This window comes from Dipodomys merriami, unplaced genomic scaffold (assembly GCF_024711535.1).
Source record: "Dipodomys merriami isolate MVZ:Mamm:240054 unplaced genomic scaffold, mDipMer1.0.p SCAF_134, whole genome shotgun sequence".
In the NCBI taxonomy this organism is placed as follows: Eukaryota; Metazoa; Chordata; class Mammalia; order Rodentia; family Heteromyidae; genus Dipodomys; species Dipodomys merriami.
Window position 1 is genome coordinate 2,574,343 of NW_027202649.1, and position 20,306 is coordinate 2,594,648.

The following is a 20,306-nucleotide window of genomic DNA, read 5'->3' on the forward strand; positions in this document are numbered from 1 at the left end:
CGTACACATACACAATCACAATAAAGAAGGCAAACATCTGCACATCTTTTCCCCCACTATTTTAAGAAAAAGAAATCTTGTATGACTCCCTAATTTTAAACTTGTATACAACATCTCTGAAAATATAGTTTGCATTTTATTTCAAAGCGCCATTTTATTAAGAAACAAATGAAGGAGCGGATAACAAACTGGGAAATCAGAGTCATGTGTCAATGCATTGGGACAGCTGGACACTGCTGTCTCGGGCAGTGCAAACACAAGGCTGTGCAACTTCTCCATCTGTGCACCCGGCCACATTCCAGTTATAAACAGAGCAATACCACCACGAACTAAAACAAATACTTGTGAAAGATTCACAGCTGTGATGACTGTTGCATTTTTTAACATCAAATATTATCACTTCTATGTTAAATCCTTCTCTCGCCACCACAGGTTGTCTGACATATATACATATGTATGTATATATATATATATATATATATATATATATATAAATTTTTATCTGAAGGCCATTTACCAACATAGGTCTTTTATCAACTGTTCATTTGGGTCCTTTAACATTTAGTCGAGCATTTACAGAGACATCAATATGGATATAGACAGGCAGGTTTTAAAGAAGAGTCAGCAAGGAGAGACAGGGAATAAGATGATAGCGATGCTGATTTTACATTATTTCCAAGCTTCCTGGCACACATAAATCAAGAAATATAATTTGTGCTTGGGAGGCACTTGAAGGCAATGAATATGGGTACTAAAGTGCCTTTATTATTTCATTTGGCTTACAGAAGCTCAAAGATAGTTCCATGTAAGTATCCTGTTTACATGGCCTCAATAATAATCATTGTAAGAGTTCCGTAAAGATACTGATAATTCTTTGATCTCCTAGTACCTAAATATTCTCCAATTAGACAGGACTTGTTAGTGACATATAGATTTGGGTATTTTTTCAAAAACTATTATTACCATCCTAGGGACTAGAATGATAGATTTGGTACAGATCTTATAATAGGCTTACTTCCCTTAGAGTGCACATCTTTTACTTACTCTACTAGTTGTTCAGAAATTGGGGTATGGTTTTTTCTTATTTCAAAGAATATATACTGGAGGTTGGTGAACATCAAAATTCATGCCTAAAGGGAGTTGTATGTTAAAATAGGGGATGAAAAGCTTACACTTGAATTTGTCTCTTTTCTGCTAATCTATAAGAAGATGGTCCATGGAATATAATCATGGGAGATCAAAGGAAAATTGATGATAAACTTTAGAAAAACAGAAATAATATCCTAGCAAAAAAAAATGACTTAAAAGTTCGGGGAAAATATTCTCAGAAGTATGCTTCCTTTGAGGTATTATTGTTGTCATTAAAAAGAATGCCTTTGCTGTGTGAAGAATTTTTTGTATCAACAGGTTTAATTGAAAACAATTTATAGTCTTTGGGAAATTGGTATTGTTTGGGATTTTAACTATTGCCACCATCAAGCAATGATAACAAATTAAACAGAAAACTCTGGAAAGGTAAGACATCACATACTGATTTTAAAAACCCTCTGTACTGTCTGGGGTTTGGTTGGTTTGGTTTGGTTACATATAAATCTCATATTCAGAGTCAAAGCCAGACACTCAAAACCAAATGTGTTCAAAACCATTAGGAAGAGTCAAACAGAGAAAGAGCGATATACACAAGCCAAAGACAACAAAACATTTTTCCCCAGATGATTGGTGTATTGAATGGAATACAGAGAAAGGCAAAAGGGCTTTATATACTCTTGGCCATTAGGATGCAAACACCAGCCAAACAGGATCTTACAAGCATTTCCAGGTTTATGAGCAACACCATGAGAAGACTAAAGCAAACACAGAATATGTTCTCAAAGAAAGCCAGGTCATTATAGTCCAATTTCGATTTCTTACCTCTAACGACATTTAGGTTTTACACCGTGGACACAAAGGCTACAGTTTTCAGTGCGGTCAGTCATTCAGTGAACCTTGTTAGAGATCAGAGTTGTAAATGAAGAACAATCTCTAGTTCCGTAGTGACACAGAATGATTGCAGTGGGAAGTATGTCACTGGATGAAGACTCTCAGAGCCATCCCAAGCCTGGACGTGTGTTGGGGGGAAAAATCCATTGCCTGAACATTCAGCATAAGAACAGTTCTTGTCCATTGAGGTCCCCTGGCTATTAAAATCAACTGTCCTCATTTGGACTCGGATACGAGCTGTCATTCAGAAGAAGTACTCTTTCTGATTTTCATTGACTGTATTTTGTATATTAAGCTCACTTTTCAAAACAGCCTGGGCACTGTCTACGTTTTCTGACCTTTTTGTCTCATTTCTTTTGTATAACCTTTTCTGCTGATAAATTCGAATGGCTATGGCAGTGATGCAGAGCAAGATAAAGATCACGACAGCTATCAAACCTAGATGAGAGAGAAGAGACACAAAGTCAGAACCTCCGGTGGGATGCAAGCCGTGTTGACTGCATGGCTTCAGCAGTGCTTAGAAAATTATTTTCCACTTCAATCAAGCCTCTGCAGCATAGAAATTCTAAACAGGACAACTTCAAGCACTTCTCATTCAAGAAATAACAGAATGCATTGAGTTTCTTCTGGAATCTGTCAACGTCTGCTTATTCTGCATGCACCATCTATGCTACTGATTGATCCATCCGTTGATTGACTGTGCCGGTAACAGGGCTTAAAATCAAGGCCTCGAGATCTTGCATAGCGTTTTCACTCAAAGCTGGCCCTCTACCACTTGAGCCACAGCTCCACTTCTGGCTTTTTGCTAGTTAACTGAATGTCATAGACTTTTCTCCTTGGGTTGACTTTGAACTGCAAATCTCAGATTTCAGTCTCCTGGATAGCTAGGATTACAGGTGTGAGCTCCCAGTGCTGAGTCTCTTTGGTCTATTTAATGAGTTCATGTATAACACCAAATATGACCTGATGATCTCTAAGACTACTTCATAGAGAAGTTTTCATTATTTTTAAATTATAAAATATATTAATATCTCAAAACAATTAATAGATGATGTGTTTATGATTAAATGTTGAACCATTTAAATTAAATTTATTTTCTTTTTATTATTGTCTTTAGTTACACAAAAAGGCTTCCACAGAAAAGCCAGGCAGCAGTGGCTCCTGCCTGTAATCCTAGCTACTCAGGAGGCTAAGATCTGAGGATTATGGTTCCAAGCCAGCCCGGGCAGTAAAAGGCAATAAACTACTCAGAAAAAGCCAGACGTGGTGTTATGGTTCTAATAGTAGAGTGCTAGCCTTGAGGCCAAAACGTTTCAAGGTCACCAAGGTCCTGAGTTCAAGCCCCAGGACTAGCAAAAAAAAAGGAGGGAGTTTCAACAGGTCAATTTATGAGCACTGCATCTTGATCAACGATATCTCTTCATCATTCTCCTCATCAGCTGTTGAATGGATCATGTCATTGAATAACTCTAATAGAATATATATACATTATATATATGTATATGTATATGTATATGTATATGTATATGTATATACACACACACACACAAACTGCTCCCATATGAGGAGAACTGGTTTTTGAAACTTCAGGTTTACAAACAAAAGTTTCAAGCACTAGGATTCTTAGCCTCACTTAAAGGTATCCTCAGCATATGGTTATTCTTGGCGATGAATGATCCTCAGGTATGATTGACAAGCTTCTGCCAAACCTGGGACTTTAGGAGGAGAGTCAAAGGGTAAAACTTGATATCATGAGCCAGAAGCCTGTGGCTCACACCTGTAATCCTAGCCATTCAAGAGGTTGAGATATGAAGATCATGGTTCAAAGCCAGCCCAGGCAGAAAAGTCCCTGTGGGACTCTTATCAACAATTAACCACTCAAAAACTAGAACTGGAGCTGTGGCTCAAAGTAGAAGGGCACTAGCTTTGAGCAAAAGAGCTCAGGGACAGCTCTCAGGCCCTGAGTTCAAGGCCCACAACAGACAACAACAACAAAATCATCATCCTTTAAACTTCCAATGATGGTATAAAACAAATCAAGGTGAAATTCCTAGCTCTTAGCACAAATGAAGACAAGGACTGTTACAAATTGTAATTTTCTTCTTTGAGTTCATACAGAGAAGTAAGCACACTGCCAGGTAAAATCCAGCTTCATTTGAGGGTGTCCTTGATTAAGTAGGAAAACTTACTCATGTTACTAAATCTTGCCCTTGACTACAATTCTTTTTCAACGTTTTATGCGCTGAAGTGGAAAATACACGTAAAGCACTTCTGGTACATTCTGAGGGAAGTTGTCGACCCTGGGGCCAGTACTGTGTGAATACTGGAGTCATGAACTTCATGATGTTTTTAGTGTCTCATTTATGTGGAAAAAGGACCAGGGAAAGTATAGTCATTCTGATGTGAGGACCTTGCCGAGTATTTTCTAAGATGAATGAAACAAATCTGTCTCTTCAAGGGGGAAAAACACAACTAGCAGCAGATGTTACCAATGCTAAAATTCTAGTTGTTCAATAAAAATAGAATTTGGCAAGTTTCTGTCTGGCACCGGGAGTGTGAGAATTCCCTCACGTCTAAAAACACTTTGATGAATGAGTAGAGGGCCTCTTAACAAAAATAGGTACTATGAAAATCGTAATGTGGAGTGTTACTAAGACTCCACTCTTACATAAAGCAGACTCAGCACCTGAAAGCATGGCTCGGAGATAAAATGCATGCCCAGCAAGGGCAAAGGTCAGAGTTCAAACTCTAGTATCACTAAAAAAAATATTTAATTAAATAAATGTATGTGACTATAATGAAATCCAATCAAGTTAAAGATTTAAGGTTCTTACCAGTCAGTAAATGCTGAAGCAGATGATATGTCAGTGTTGTCATTAGTCACCAATATTAGCAGATAGAGCATTCATACAGTTAAAAAAAAAATCAGGGACAGGCCGGGCACCAGTGGCTCGTGTCTATAATCCTTGCTATTCAGGTGGCTGAGATCTGAGGGTTGAGGTTCAAAGCTAGCCCAGGTAGGAAAAGCTTATCCTTAATTAACCATCAGAAAACCAGAAGTGGAGTTGTGGTTCAAAGAGGTAGAGTGCTAGCCTGGAGCACAAAGATCAGGAAGAGCACCCAGAACCTGAGTTCAATCCCCATGACTGACCAAAAAAAGAAAAAAAAAGAAAAAAAAGAAAAGAAAAGAAATTAAAGGCAGTCTCTCAACTTGTCTGCTGACTATATGTGATTTATCCCTTTTAAGTTGGATGTGTTTCTTTATCATAATCTGTTGTACTCAGGAAAGACATTGACCTCAGCTTTTGGACCAAAAATATGAAAGTACAAAATAATAAAATATTCTAAGTGAAATATGAATAGCTACTCTACAATGCTGCAATCACAGCATTTTTGCAAATAGTTCCTTATGAAGAAACAATAATGCTTTTTTTCCCTCTCCTATCTCCAGCTCTCTATCTATATCTGGGTAGCCTGGTCCCAAACATTCTGGAAGATCTGCATCATCCCTTTGAAACATCTTATTAAATCAACTCTCCCTTAACCTCCTTACTTATCATAAGGCAAAGAAATAGATCGTGGAACATTGAGAGCACAGGGACATTAACCAGTTTGTAAAATGCTTAAATGGATTCATTGTGGCTACAGACGGGGTGCAATTTATAAGGAACTAGACAACAGGCAACGTTCTAACCCAGGTCGACCAGATGGAGGAACACACACGAGGATCATCCAGTGTGATTTAGCAGAAAAATTACACCTGGTCCAGATGAGGCCTTCTGAATTTAGATGGCCTTTGCCAGCTGCTTCTGCTCCCGCAAAGATCAAAAGCAGATAGCACTGGTCGAATGGAAGCTGGGGAGGTCCCCAAGGGCATGTGCTCCAAACTGCCTGTCTCCTTTCCACGCATGCGCGCTGAGGGAGTAGTTCACAGGTGAACGTAATCTACTTTGTTCTAAAATAATAATAGAATGACTTTTCAGCCCGTCTGATACCATATTTAACTCTCTTCATCTTGGAAATGACCTTTGCACAGAGCAACAATAGACACCTAAAGATGAAATTATTTTGTCTCTACAATATTCTCTATTTTCATTACCTCAATATCTAACACCCCTAGACCCATACTAGCTGAACGCGTAGTATCAACACTGATGAGACTGTGTTTGACTAGGAATCTTAGTTGAAAATGCTGAGTAAATTGTGAATCCTATAGCTTTAAGCATGCTCTTACCATAGAACATTAAATCACAGATTTTTATGCTTGATTTTTTAAAATATTTTTTGTCAGATGGCCAAATGGAAATTCTATTTCATGTATCTTCAATTTACACTTTGGGATTGAGGAGAATAAAAGGTACAGAAAGAAAAATGAGCACAAAGTTTTCACCAGGACTACTCATAGTTTAAATAAAATTGTAACTCCATGAAGAAAGTTCATGTCTAGATAAGTAGGAATATATAACTTAGTTCCCTTAGATCCAATATAAAAATTTTCACGTATGTGAAAAGCCACTTTAATATGATGAAATAATTATTTACTGTGATGTGTCCATATCATATTCAGAGTGTGGAGAAAAGCTAAGCCACTTAACATTTCAGTAATCTGATTAATAGCATCTTAAGAACATTAATCAGGAAGAAAAAATGGGTTATTTCTGGAGTTGGTTTTGAATAAATTATACCTCAGAGAAGATGCTATCACATTATCAGGGAGATTACTTTTTAAGTTGTTGTGGCTAGGCACCAAAGGCTCATGCCTGTAATCCTAGCTACTCAGGAGACTGAGATCTGAAGATTGCAGTTCAAAACCAGTCAGGACAGGAAAGTCTATGAGATTTATCTCCTATTAGTCACCAAAAATCCAGAGTAGAACTATGACTCAAGTGGAAAAGCATCAGCCTTGACTGAAAAAGCTCAGGGACAGTGCCTAGAGCCTGAGTCTGAGCCCCAGTACCTTCACAGCCACAAAATAAATAAATACACTTAAAACTGCAATGAAACATTTAAGCTATTCACTTTATATTTGATTAAAAATATGCTTAAAAGTATCATGTTCATTGACTGGAGTAGTGAAACCTTGCAAATATCCAACTTTAATATGTATCAATACAACATATACTTCTAATCTTAACTGGAGATTTGCCTTGCTTTTTACATGAACACTGATATGCCGAAGAAACCAGAAAAAAAATAACATTTCCTCAGATATATTCAGTGTTCCCTTGGGTTAACAGTTGGCCATTTTGGGGCTAAATACTATTTGTTATTATCGTATTGCAACTATTTTTTGAGTGTGATGCTTTAGAAAGATTGTCAATAACTCTACTGCAGGTTTCCAAGGAAGCCAAGAAAGAATTCTGGAAGATTCCATGAAACAATCTAGCCCCAATAGTAAAAGGCCCCTTTGCCCTCTCAATTCAGTGGTCTGGCACTTGGTGTGTATATGGATTCTTTATCATTTTATGAGCCTGAGTCTTCATCATTATTAGGGTTTTTCTTATGGTACTGGGTATCAAACGTGGAGCTTTGCACCTGCTGGGCAAGCACTGTGCCAATGAGCTACGTCTTAGCCCTTCACCATTATTAGTAATGATAATAAAGGTTGATCATTGGCCCTCTCCTGCTTCCCATTACCTCCAATGACAGCAGAGTCACTTTTGATGGCATTAGTGAGAGGTTCTCTGTCATCCAGTGTTCCAGAATGATCTGCAATTAAAGTATGAAAGGGGTCAAGGATGATATAGACAAATAAAGAGAAGAAAGTTTTAAAAACTCACTAAGAATGTGGTTCAAATGGGGCTGGGAAGGTGGCTCAAGTGGTAGAGCGCTAGCCTTGCATGCCTGAGGCCCTGGGTTCGATTCCTCAGCACCACATAAGCAAAAAGAAAAAAGCCAGAAGTGGCGCTGTGGCTCAAGTGTAGAGTGCTAGCCTTGAGCTGAAGAGTTGAGGGACAGAACCCAGGCCCAGAGTTCAGGCCCCATGACCAGACCCCCCCCAAAAAAAAGAATATGGTTAAATGGTGGAGCAAGAGGTCCTGAGTTCAACCCTCAAGACAAGAAATAAAAGGAGGAGAAAAAGGAGGAGGAGAAGGAAATGGAGAGTTAGGAAGGAGAAGGAAGAGAAGGAGGAGGAAGAGAGATAGGGGAGGGTAAGAGCATGTGGAGGAAGAATAGAAGGAAGAAGAGGAAGAAGAAGAGGAAGAGCAGGAGGAAGAACAGGAAGATTCCTGAGGTACAAAAAGAAGGAAGAGAGGGATGGGGTAGGAAGGACAAAAAAGATTCATATGTTTTAAACAAAAGCACAAAAAAGAAAAGAAAAGAAATAACCAACTCTGGGGTTGGAGGCATGGCTCAGTTAGTAGAGCATCAGCCAAAGGGCAAAGTGTCAGGTACCGAGTTTGAATCTTGGTCTCCCAACAACAACAACAACAAAAGATAAATGTTTTAAACAAAAATAGAAGGCACTGGTGGTTCACACCTGTCATCCTACCTACTCAGGAGGCTAAGACCTGAGGATCAAGGTTCAAAACCAGCCTGGGCAGAAAAGTCCATGAGACTCTTATCTCCAATTAACCACTCAAAATCTGGAAGTAGATGTGTGGCTCAAAGTGGTAGAGTACTAGCCTTGATTACAAAGAGGTTCAAGGACCATGCTCAGGCCCTGAGTTCAAGCCCCAGGACTGGCAATAACAACACACACACACACACACACACACACACACACACACACACACACACACACACACACACACACACAAATAGAAGGATAAAGATGAATACAGGGTCTCTGTCATTTTCTCTTTAAGCAATAGCAACTGCAATGGAAACGATACAACTCTGGCAAAGAAAGGAGAAAGACACCTGAACATGAAAACCAATGTTCAGAAACCATCTCCTGAATGGAGTAGCATCACAATAAAAAGCATCTTGCCCAGGTCTAGTGGGGAGCCTGTGTTGGTGACTGGGTGTGTGGTGGAGGTACCCTCTGTAGTCACCTGTAAATGAATGTGTTCTTTCCCTGGAGGTGGCATCTGTGCCGGCTTGGGCCACACAGCTGGACTCGGTCACGTGTCCTGTGATGGTGACGGGGGCCGGGTGGCTGGGGTGCAGAGCAGCCTTCAGAGGAGCTACGTGGCCAAACCGCACCGCCGAGAGGCAGCCGGTGAAGCCTTGGGCCGCAGCCAGTGCTGTGTCCTGGTCCATACCACTGTGTTCTGTAAACCCAAAGAAACGCCATGTTAGTAAGAGTGATGTGTGGGAAATCCAGTCACGGTAAACCCAGAGCAACAGGACTTCTTGTCTTTGTCAACAGAAGAGATCCAGTCAGTCTTCACGTTGAAATATCCCAAGCTCATGAACATCGTTAGCAAGTATTGCTACTGAAGAGAGAGAGAACCAACTCTGTTAATATGCCCTCAGCAAGAATAAGGGAGGGTATGAGTGGAAGGGGACATTTTCATTTTAAAAACAGACCATTAAAATATATTTGTGAGCTGGTTTGTAAGCAATAGTATCATGAGATATGTCCTAGAGGTAGAAATCATGCTCAACTGGCGTGTGTGTGTGTGTGTGTGTGTATGTGTGTGTGTGTGTGTGTTTCTTTCTTCCTTTTTTCTTGAGAGATAAGCCATGAAAATAACTGAAGATACATGGGAGGGAAAATGACTCTCTACAGTTCCCTGGTCAATTGCTGGACCTGAAACTTTGGCCTGGCTGAAAGCTTTCTGGTACTTTAAGATGCAACCCAAGCCTGCCAGGCTGCTGGTGCCACAGGTCATAGTGCAAGGTCATTCGTTGCTCAGGTTCAGCACTGAAAACTGTCATAGCCCATTGAATATTCTCTTTGTTTCAATTACAGCTGATTCATTCAAAAATGTTTGTGCTACTTTAGGTAGATAACTCCTGCTCCTGTTAACAACAATTTAGTTCATTTTGGACTGTTTTAAATGCCCACATACTAATGTATAATTCGACAGCTAAGACTCTAACCTATATAGCAGTTGTCTAGCAAGCCTAAAATCGAAATAAAGGGAATTTATTGTAGAGGGTTTTTTATTACTATTATTAAGTATAAAGGGGTTACAATTCTGTAAATCAGCTTATGAGTGCAATGCTTCTGGGTCAGCCCTTCATGCCCCCCGCTTTCTCCTCCTGTGTCTACCCACACATTACACAGTTGATTCTCTACATAGCATACCTTGAATACAATGACTGCATTGCAGAGCTTTTTAAGGTACAAATACTATCAGCCTATCACGCACCCAAAATAATCATGAAATAGTCTGACTAGTTTTTCTTACATCGCCAATGGGTGAGCACTGGCAAATTTTACTTCTTGTCTCTTTAAAACAACAACAGCAACATAGGTATTAAATATTCATGGAGTGCATATTTCTACTGGGCACTGTTGTGAGGAATGTGCATGTTCCTATTTGAATGTTGCAGTAGGCACTAGACGAGTATCACATTCCAGCCACATCGATGTGTGAGACTTAGGTTCAGAATTTTAATGATTTGCCAGGGGTCACACAGGGCGTTGGCATTTGGTGCTGGCCTCATCCAGTTGGAGACAAAAGTCACAAGGTCCTTTCGTTCAGAAGCAACTTCGATGGCTCACAGAGTCTTTCCTTCTCTGCACTTACATCTTCTGCTGTGTCATTTTAACTTTTCTTTTAATTTTAGCTTTTATTGGGGAAGTGAGTTTCAAGGTCTTTTTTAAAGGTAATATTAAATATCTTAACTCCTCAGCTCCAAGCCTGCTGTTCTAGGTGTTTGAAGAACAGTTTCTTCTTCTTTGAAAAAAATTTTGTAAGGGTGATGTACAGAGGGGTTACAGTTACGTAGGTAAGGTCATGGGTATATTTCTTTTTGAACGGTGGTATCCCCTCCTTCATTTTCTTTTTCTTTTTTTTTTTTGGGTCCGGTTGTGGGGCCTGAACTCTGGGCATGGGCATTGTCCCTCAGCTCTTCAGCTCAAGGCTACCACTCTACCACTTGAGCCACAGCACCACTTCCGGCTTTTGTTTTTCTTTTTGCTTATGTGGTGCTGGTGAATTGAACCCAGGGCCTCATGCATGCAAGGCAAGCACTCTACCACCGAGCCACTTTCCCAGCCCCCTCCTTCATTTTCTCACCCCCCCCCAATTCCCTCTCCCTACAAGCTGTAAAGATCATTTTGAAGAATACTTTCTGTTGGCTCCATTTTCGTTCATAATTTATACCTAATGCTGAGAAATACTGATTAGTCATTTAATATCAGGAGAGTCCATCTCTATGAAAGAAAACAAAAGATTAAAGAGACGGCATCATTTTTCTGTTGTGCCCTTTAATCACTTCCAGAAAGTTCATTGTATCATTCTTAATTATCTATACTTAGAAGCATGTGTGCATTAACCCAAGAGATCTCCACACTAGCCATGGAAAGACTTAATGGATCTTTTTTTTTCTTAAAATAAAGAAAGAAAAGAAAGGACTTTAATATCCAGGCATGTATTGCTAATTCATTAGCAGGAAAGTGGAATGCAGGTTTTCAAATTCAGAGGGTCTGACACACATAGAACACCCTCCCCATAGGATTCTTATATCTCTCCACACAGAGGCAACGTTGAGAGATAACACTCTGGTTCACACAGAACATCATGAGGTCCTGAAGCAGATAGCTGACTCTACACTTCCAGTATAGGGTGAAGCACTTCATCTACGGGCAAAGAACCAAAGGACCACTGAGCCTACCCTCATAGCCATCTCTCTGTGACTCAGTGATGAATGGATGAATCCTGAATGGGTGAGTTAGGACCAGATGAGTCGTGAATCATGAGTGGATGTCTGCTCAGTCCTCCAAGAGCCACGGCTTACCCTTCAACAGATCCAGCCACCCTTGGATCAAACACATTTTTTAAAAAATGGCATCCATACTAAGTATATAAAGACTTTTCCTTATTATTGTTCTCGGAACACTATAGGATAACCATTATTTGCATCATATCTGCATTTTTTGAGTGTCATGATAATTTAGAGATGATTTCAAACATCTGGTAATATTTACAGGTTCTCAATTCTACACCAGTCTACATAAGACCCTGGAGCATGCGTGGATTTAGGAATCTGAAGTGGGTGCTGCAGCCATTCTTCCTGGATAAGAAAGTCAAGCTATAAATTCAAAACTACATGTAGCTTAGGAAAAATAGCATTGTTGCTTTGGGAGGTTTTGTGTTGATGTCATTTGTAAAAGTAAATACATTTTAATAGCACCCTAATCAGAGCAGTGTTTCTTCCCATTTCTTCTACAAGAAGATTAAGATGATGAATAAAAATTCGACAAGCTTTTTTAAATAATCATATCTTCGAGTCAGAAAAATAAATGTAAATAGCCAAAATTCATTTTCTTGATGGAAATCTGATACAAAGCACATTCTTTTAAAAACCTCACATTTACCAATGGAAGGCATTTTGCCTTTTGTATGAATGCTAGTGTTTCCAGGGAGAAGAATACAGGAACTGGATTTCCTACAAATCTCACATCTTGCATTTGAGCGGAGAGGACAGATAATAAACATAGAAACAGAAAGCAAATGAGAATTTTGAACAGCGATAATGCTGTGGGGCAAAGAAAAGTAGATTGGCCACTGTGATGGAGTGTGTGAGAAAGAGGAAGTTATCTTGATGGATTGGGTTCTCTTTTGTGTTTATTTTAAGGATTCCTTGGTTCAATGGACCTGTTTCTTCTTAATACTGCATGAATATTACTGCTGCACTTTGTTGGCTCTGTTATTTCTTCTTCTTTTCTGTTTTAATATTTGTCATATTCTTTTTTTTTTTCCTTTCTTGTTTTATTTTTATCTCGTGTTTTTCTCCATCATCTTCCAGGGACATGGCGAGCCCTATGAATTCACACACAAAGTATTTTAGCTTGGAAATTTTTCATAGGTTGTGCAGGCAACTTTTGTTTCAACTTTATCTTCTGTGTCCCTTTGTCCATTATTTTGTCCCTTTTTGTCCATTAGTTTCTCATACTGGATATTATTATTATTACCCAAATGATTAGATTTTTCTCTTTTGGTGTCTATCCTTGTATGATTGATTTCTGCATAAGCCAAAGGTTTTTTCATTGATTGCTTCCTCCAGATGACAAAATCAAGAATCAATAAAGATTATTCTTTCCAGTTGATTTTTTAGTTGATTTTTTTCTCAACTAAAAACCACTCATATTTTTTTTTGCTTTATTATGTTCTTAAATGACCCTTGTTAAGAGTCCTATGTGGCATTTTCTGTCTCCTCGAATAGTTTTATTGTGGTTAAGGAATCATTCTGATTGTTTGGTTTCTCTCTCCCCTTCCGTTGATGTTGAATCCTTTTAAGCAGTTTTAATCCTTTTAAGAATCCACTTTTGAGAAAATAAAACAGAAAAAGAGTGAATAGCTTTACCCCCGAAGTTGCTGCTATGTAACTCAAGCCTTAGAAATACACGCATCGTGCATCTGCTTTGACAATTATGCTATAAAACTAACAACCCAAAATACTTATCTTGCTTAGTTTTCTCTTTTGTGCCAGAACTGGGACTTGGACTCTTGTTTACTTTGATGCTTAAGTCTGGTGCTCTACCGCTTAAGTCAAAAGTCTACTTCTAGATTTTTGTTAGTTAATTGTAGATAAGAGTCTCGGGGACACTGCTGTCCCTGCGGGCTTTGAACTGTGATCCTCAGATCTCAGCCTCATGAGTTGCCAGGAATATAGGCAGAAGCCACCAGGGCCCAGCCATCTTTCCTATTATATGATTCCTGAAATGTTAACCTGGTGTAAAAAAGCTAGAAAAAAGAAAGCAAGGGAAAGAATTGTCCTCTGCTTCACTGAAGTATGATAAGGCAATAGTATTTCTTATGTTTCTGATCATAAAAATTCCTAATAGACTGTGATTTTGGGGTGTTCTTGTCCATTAAAAAAATAAGTTTCCATTGCATATGCCAAGAAAGGGAATAACTTCTGCCTGTGTAAAGAAAAGCCCATTTAACAAAAGCTCTACAAGAAAAATGGAGTACTGAGAAATTAGAATTTGATCGAGTGTCTTTCTATTACAAAGAAGGGGGTGTGCCTGGGAAGATATGACAGTAAATGTAGGAACAATTACAAGAAGTACTTTACAACATTTCCTAGGGCTCTCAGAAGCCACCACAATTAACAAGAGCGAAACTCAGAAAACAAATATGCCTGGCTGTAATGTCAGACCAGTGAGAAGGGGGCCATCTTTACAAGGGATCTCAGTATCTTCAATCCACTGAGATAAAGATGAAGAAAGCTAACCACAAAAGCGGCACAATGAATCAAAGAAGCAGCCAGGGAGAAAACCAAGCAATGAATGCTTACCAAGCTAGACAATTACACCAAGCCCTCAACAGAAAAAGAATTAGTGAGGAGAGAAAAAAAATGAAAGCCAGCAAAGCAGAAAATAAATGCCATGCAGATAAAAAGAAAAGTTTATTATGAAAGGTTATTTCACTGCCAAATCTAATGTCTCGGAGATATAATCTGTAAACCCTAATTAATACAGAAGTTATTTATGGGTAGTAATGTCAAGGCAACCTATACTTTCTTTTTTGCTTTCAGGAAAAAAAAAGTCTCAGCTGAAGTATAATTTGACAAGGTATTTACAAAATCAAAATGTCTTTAAGAAATTGAATTTTATGAGGAGGATCCCTTGGCTTTTGGAAGCAGCTTTTCCTTATAATCTCCTTGAGGTTAAAGATGGCTCCTCCAGCTGTCCTGGGGAGACTGAGCAAGCACCGCCCTTTTCTCAGACCACATGGTTAGTTCATTTCCATCTGCTAAATCTCCAAGGCACAAGTCCCAGTGTAACTCCTGCTCTGTTATCTCAGAAGAAACAAACGATCCCCCTGCCTCATTGCCTTCCAATATACCAAAACTAATGTCCAGAGATCTGAGAAAGCTCTGCCAACATAAAAACCAGCCCACGGACAGACCTCGGGAATTCCTATTACAACAAGTATGGGATCTCAGAGGCAAATGGAAGAGAGACAGCCCATGAGTGGTGGAGAACTAACAACCTGGGGTGTTTGATACACCCTGGCTTTTCTCACCCCTAGCTATGGACTACACCAATTCCGATTGTCACTGTTCACCGGCCATTGCATAGTTGACATCAGAAGTAATACTGATCATGAACTTGAACTTTTTTGTGGGTGTGCCAGTCCTAGAGCTTGAACTCAGGGCCTGGACCCTGGATCACCAGTCAAAGCTGGTGATCTACCACTTAAGCTACAGCTCTACTTCCAGCTTGTTTTTGTAGTTAGAGGTAAGAGTCTCACACACTTTTCTACCTGGGCTGACTTTGAACTGTAATCCCTATATCTCAGCTTCTTGAATTGCTAGGATTATAGGCGTGAGCTACCAGCACCTGACTTTCATTTGGTTTTTAATGATGATACTTTAGAAATTCTTACAATGGGTTAAATTATATTGGAGCATGAGCACATTTTCCTATTGGAAGGGTCCACGAAGCTTTTAGATAATATAATTATCTTAATTGAGATTTGTTTTTCATGAAATATAGTTGCAACCCAATAAAAGGCTTAATAAACTAGCAACACAATCTATACCCAAATACCTCCTTTGATTAATGGTGTCTTAGGGAAATCTCTTTTTATATAATCTTCCTCATAAATGTTTTATTTAATGGGACTGATGGATGAATCATTCACTTTGACACTGGAACTTAGGCAGGTTGTAAACAACTTATTTAATAAAGAAATGATCTCAGGCTGCCTGCCTCTTTATGAGAAATGGGAAAATAAAAGCGATTGCTTTCAGTCCATCCTCCAATACTCAATTCTACAGATGAGTTTGGACTTTGACAACAATATTTCACTCCAATCACCATTGACATACATAGCAGAGACGAAGCAAGGGGAGATCATTTGTAGTTCACATTATTAAATGGTGCTAAGAATACACAGAACCAGGGAGCTAGTAGCTCATGCCTGTCATCTTAACTACTCCAAAGACTGAGATCTGAAAATCATGGCATTAAGTCAGCTAGGACAGAAAAATCCCTGAGTCTCTTACCTCTAATCCTGTAAAAACTCAGACATGGAGGTGTGAGTCAAGTGGTAGAGTACCAGACTTGAGTACCAGACTTGAACAAGAAAGGAAAGCAAGAGACAAGACCCTGAGTCCAAGCCCTACTATTAGTGAGCACACACACGTGTGCACATGCGCACACGCGTGCACACACACACACACATGTGCGCACGTGCACACACATACATTTCAACACTGTTAGAATCTAAATGTGTCTGTTCTTATACTGACAGATGCTAGGATTATCTGTCAGAACCATCCAGTACCTTCTGGCTGGGCCGTGCCCTCTCCACAATTATATCTTCCTCTCTCCTTCCCATCCTTGCCCATTGTTTAATCAACTTACTAATCTATTAGCAGAAACACCTCATCATGGCTTTACTTATTTAATGTGTTCCTAGTGTAGCTTTGTGTTAAACATCATAACAATTAAGGGCATAGATAACCCCTAGCTCTATTTTAGTAATGATTTTGGCTTTGCCATTGCCTTAATCAGGCTGTCTAGGTTTGTCACCTGAAAATACACTTTTTCTGAGATGACTTTTGCTTTTATCACAGGCATTTTTTTTTGAGGTGTCAGCAGAGTTCTGCATCTCATCACGCTTGACTGCCGAGTGAAATCGAGGTGTGGGATACCATTGTCAGGGAAATATGCTTGGCCAACCCACAGAGATCACACGCTCATGATTATGTGTGCTTTGACAAAAATGCCCATTTCCACCTTGTCACTTGCTCTATAATTAAAATGAGATAGCCAGGCATGGTGCTACACACCTGTAAGCCCAGCTACCCAGGAGGTAGAAGTAGAAGGATCCCAGTCCAAGGACAGCCCAGGCAAAGTTAGCAGGTAAACTATATCCACAAAAAAAACTAAAAACATAAGGATTAGGGATTCAAGTGATAGAGGGCAAGTTCAAGACCTCAAGTTCAAACACCAATGCCCACACTAAAGAAGGAAGTAAAATCAAATGAGGTAGTGCATTTCTTTGAGCATCATGAATGTCATAATACTTCTGATCTATGCTTAGGTCTCATGATTAGAAAAACAATTCTAAGAATCTAACTGATAACAAGTTCATACTTCACAAATAGTTCTCTGGAGTCAACCAAGGCCTTTGTGAGGATGAAGCCATGTGATGTCTTGATGTTTTAATTACTAAAAAAAAATATTCCCAAGCAATGGGGTTGACAAGTTATTTTTCTTATTGTGACATACATTTCTTATTCTGGCATTTCATTTTACAGCTTGCTTTTAAGTTCACTAACCCATGAAACTTTGAAATTAGTAGAGGAAAACCTAGAGAAAGCACTTGAAGATACAAACCTAGGTAGGAACTTCCTGAATTGAACTCCAATAGCTCAGGAAATCAAAGCAAGAACTGACTATCAGGACTGTATCAGATGAAAGGAAAGAATTATCAGAGCCAAGAGTCAATCTACAGAATGAGAGAAGATTTTGATAACTGTTCATTTCACACAGGATTAATATTCAAACTATACAAAGAACTCAAAAATATTGAACATCAAACTGGGCACTGGTGACTCACATCTCTAATCCTAGCTACACAGGAGGCTGAGATTTGAGGATACCAGTCCAAAGCCAGACTGGGTAAGAAAGTCCATAAGACTCTTATCTCCAATTAACCACTAGAAAACTGGAAGCGGTGCTGTGGCTCAAAATAGTAGAGCACTAGCCTTGAGCTCAAAAGCTCTGGGACAGTGGCCAAGCCCTGAATTCAAGCCCCATGACTAACAAAAATAAATAAATAAACGACAAAATATCAAATAATCAAATGCATAACTGTTTTCAAGAGTTCAAATGGCTAACAACCACAAGAAGAAATATTCAACATGCCTTAATTATGAAGGAAATGTATATCCAAGCAACACTGAAATTCCACGTATCCCTAATCGACAGCACAGCATTAACCAAGAAAATAAACAATAGTAAATGCTGGTGAGGATGTGGAGAAAAAGGGACCCTCACACCAGTTGGTAGGGGTGTAAACTACTGCAGACAGACATTATGGAAGTCAATATGGAGTTTCCGAAAGAAACTAAAGACAGGGCTACCATATTGTTCTGCTCTCCCCCTCCTGGCATACGTCCATCTACAGCTCAGATGCCTGTAAACCCATGTTTATTGTAGCTCCATTCACAAATCACCCTTGGTGCCCAGCATCAGACAAATGGATAAAGAAAACATGATATATATTCACTACAGAATATTATTCAGCCACAAAGAAGAATGAAATTACATGTCATTTGCAGGAAAAATGGATTGAATTGGATATCATCGTGTTACACAAAATGACAAGCCAGACACAGGAAGACAAATAATGACCATTTTCTCTCCTATGCGGCATGGAGATCTAAAGGAATAAGAACCATAAACATAAAAGGGTGATTATTTCCCAGAGGAAGGGAAGCAGCTGAAGGTACCAGGGGAAAAGAGAGAGTGAGGGAGAAAGGATGTGATGGAAGTACATTGTATCCATTTATGAAAAGGTCATAATGGCACCCATTTTTTTAATTACAAGAAAGATTTTTTCCAAAGGGTGAAGTGTGGTAAGAAAGACTAATAGAAGAGGTGACTATGTTCACAACGTATTACATGCATGTATGAGAACATCCTAATGGACCCGCTCACTTTACTCAATTAATAGGCACTAATTTTAAAAAAAGAGCTGATTTCAAAATGGATCTTCATATCTATTTCCTTCCCAGGAGCTGGGATGAAACCCTTACATCAGGCCTTCTGAAGCAGAATTGATCTGGAGAAATACAGGACTCTGAATTTGACATCAAAGCTCACCAAAGGCTTGGCTCAGAATTCTACACATTTCTGTCCCTCTAACCTTCCCCTGTAGACACAGTTGTATTAATCAGCCTTAATAAGCTCCTTCCCCATTGTCTCTTACATAAATGCTCATTTCATTTTTTAAAATGTCTGTCTCTAATTTTGTCCTACTAGCAGTCTCTTCAAATAGCTTGGTTAAAGTCATTGATAAACCAAAACTGAGCAATGCTCTTTGGAAAATTATTAGCCTTATTCTTTTTTCCCTTTGGTGTTGGTCCTGGAGTTTGAACTAAGGGCCTGGGTGCTATGCCTGAGCTTTGTACTCAAAGACTAGTACTCTGTCACTTGAGCCACAGTCTCTGGCTTCTTGGTGGTTAATTGGAAATAAGACTCTCAAGGACTTTGCTGCCCAGGCTGACTTCAAATGGTGATTCTCAGATCTCAGCTTCCTGAGTAGCTAGGATTACAGGTGTGAACCACTGGCACCCAGGATTTGCTCATCTTTAACCACCTGGTTGATCTATTTCACCATAAATTATTATAGTAAGATACAATAATCTGGTCTCTACCAGCCCATAACAAATTCATAGGACACACAATATTTGACCATAAGTCATTCATCTCCTTTGAATTACAAATGACAAAGCCTCTATCAAGACCCACACCTCAGGCACAAGTTAAATAAATGATCACTCAAACTTTGGGAAGGATAAATTGATTCAGATTATAAAATTCATAGCTCAGCTTGGACTTTCATCTTATTTTTCAACATGAATGATATGCATTTGAATAATATGCAGCTTGAATAAAAACATTAACATCTTTAATTCCACACTAATCTCTCATACTCACTTGCAAAAAAGGAAAACATATATTAAATGTCATTCTCCTATTTAGTTAATACTATCCTCCTCATGGGATACAAATTAATCCCCTCATTATTGTTAAATACATTTAACATACTTCCACTCACCAAAAGAAAATATTGTGAGCATCAGCACTAGCATTAAATTTGAAGATAAAAGTAAGACTTCAGATGGGCACTAGTGGCTCACTCCTGTAATCCTAGCTACTCAAGAAGCTGAGATCTGAGAATCACAGTTCAAAGCCAGACCAACCAGGAAAATCTGTTTTTTTGTGTTTTTTGTTTTGCCGGTCCTGGGGTTTAAACTCAGGACCCGGGCATCGTCCATGAGCTCCTTTGTGCTTAAGCCTCGTGCTTTACACTTGAGCCACAGAACCTCTTCCAGCTTTTTCTGAGTAGTTCATTGGATATAAGAGTCTCATAGACTTTTCTGCCCAGGTTAGCTTTGAACTACGATCCTCGGATCTCAGCCTCTTGAGTAGCTAGGGTCACAAGCATGAGTCACAAGCATCTGGCTATTTTCTAAGTTTAACCAAAGGTCTAGCCATGCTTTCTATTCATTTTCAA

At 39.1% G+C, this 20,306-nt stretch overlaps 1 protein-coding gene across 1 annotated transcript in view; it reads right to left on the reverse strand.

Annotated features, from left to right (window-relative positions):
- Nucleotides 1–457: 457 nt before the first annotated feature.
- LOC138825097 (contactin-associated protein-like 4) overlaps nt 458–20,306 on the reverse strand; it is a 230,957-nt gene continuing 211,108 nt past the window's right edge. The window contains exons 22-24 of the mRNA XM_070019483.1: nt 8,979–9,197; nt 7,618–7,689; nt 458–2,418 (exon numbers count right to left, since the gene is read on the reverse strand). Coding sequence (XP_069875584.1) covers nt 2,225–2,418; nt 7,618–7,689; nt 8,979–9,197 — 485 coding nt within the window. The 3' untranslated portion in view covers nt 458–2,224. The remainder of the gene's footprint in view (nt 2,419–7,617; nt 7,690–8,978; nt 9,198–20,306) is intronic.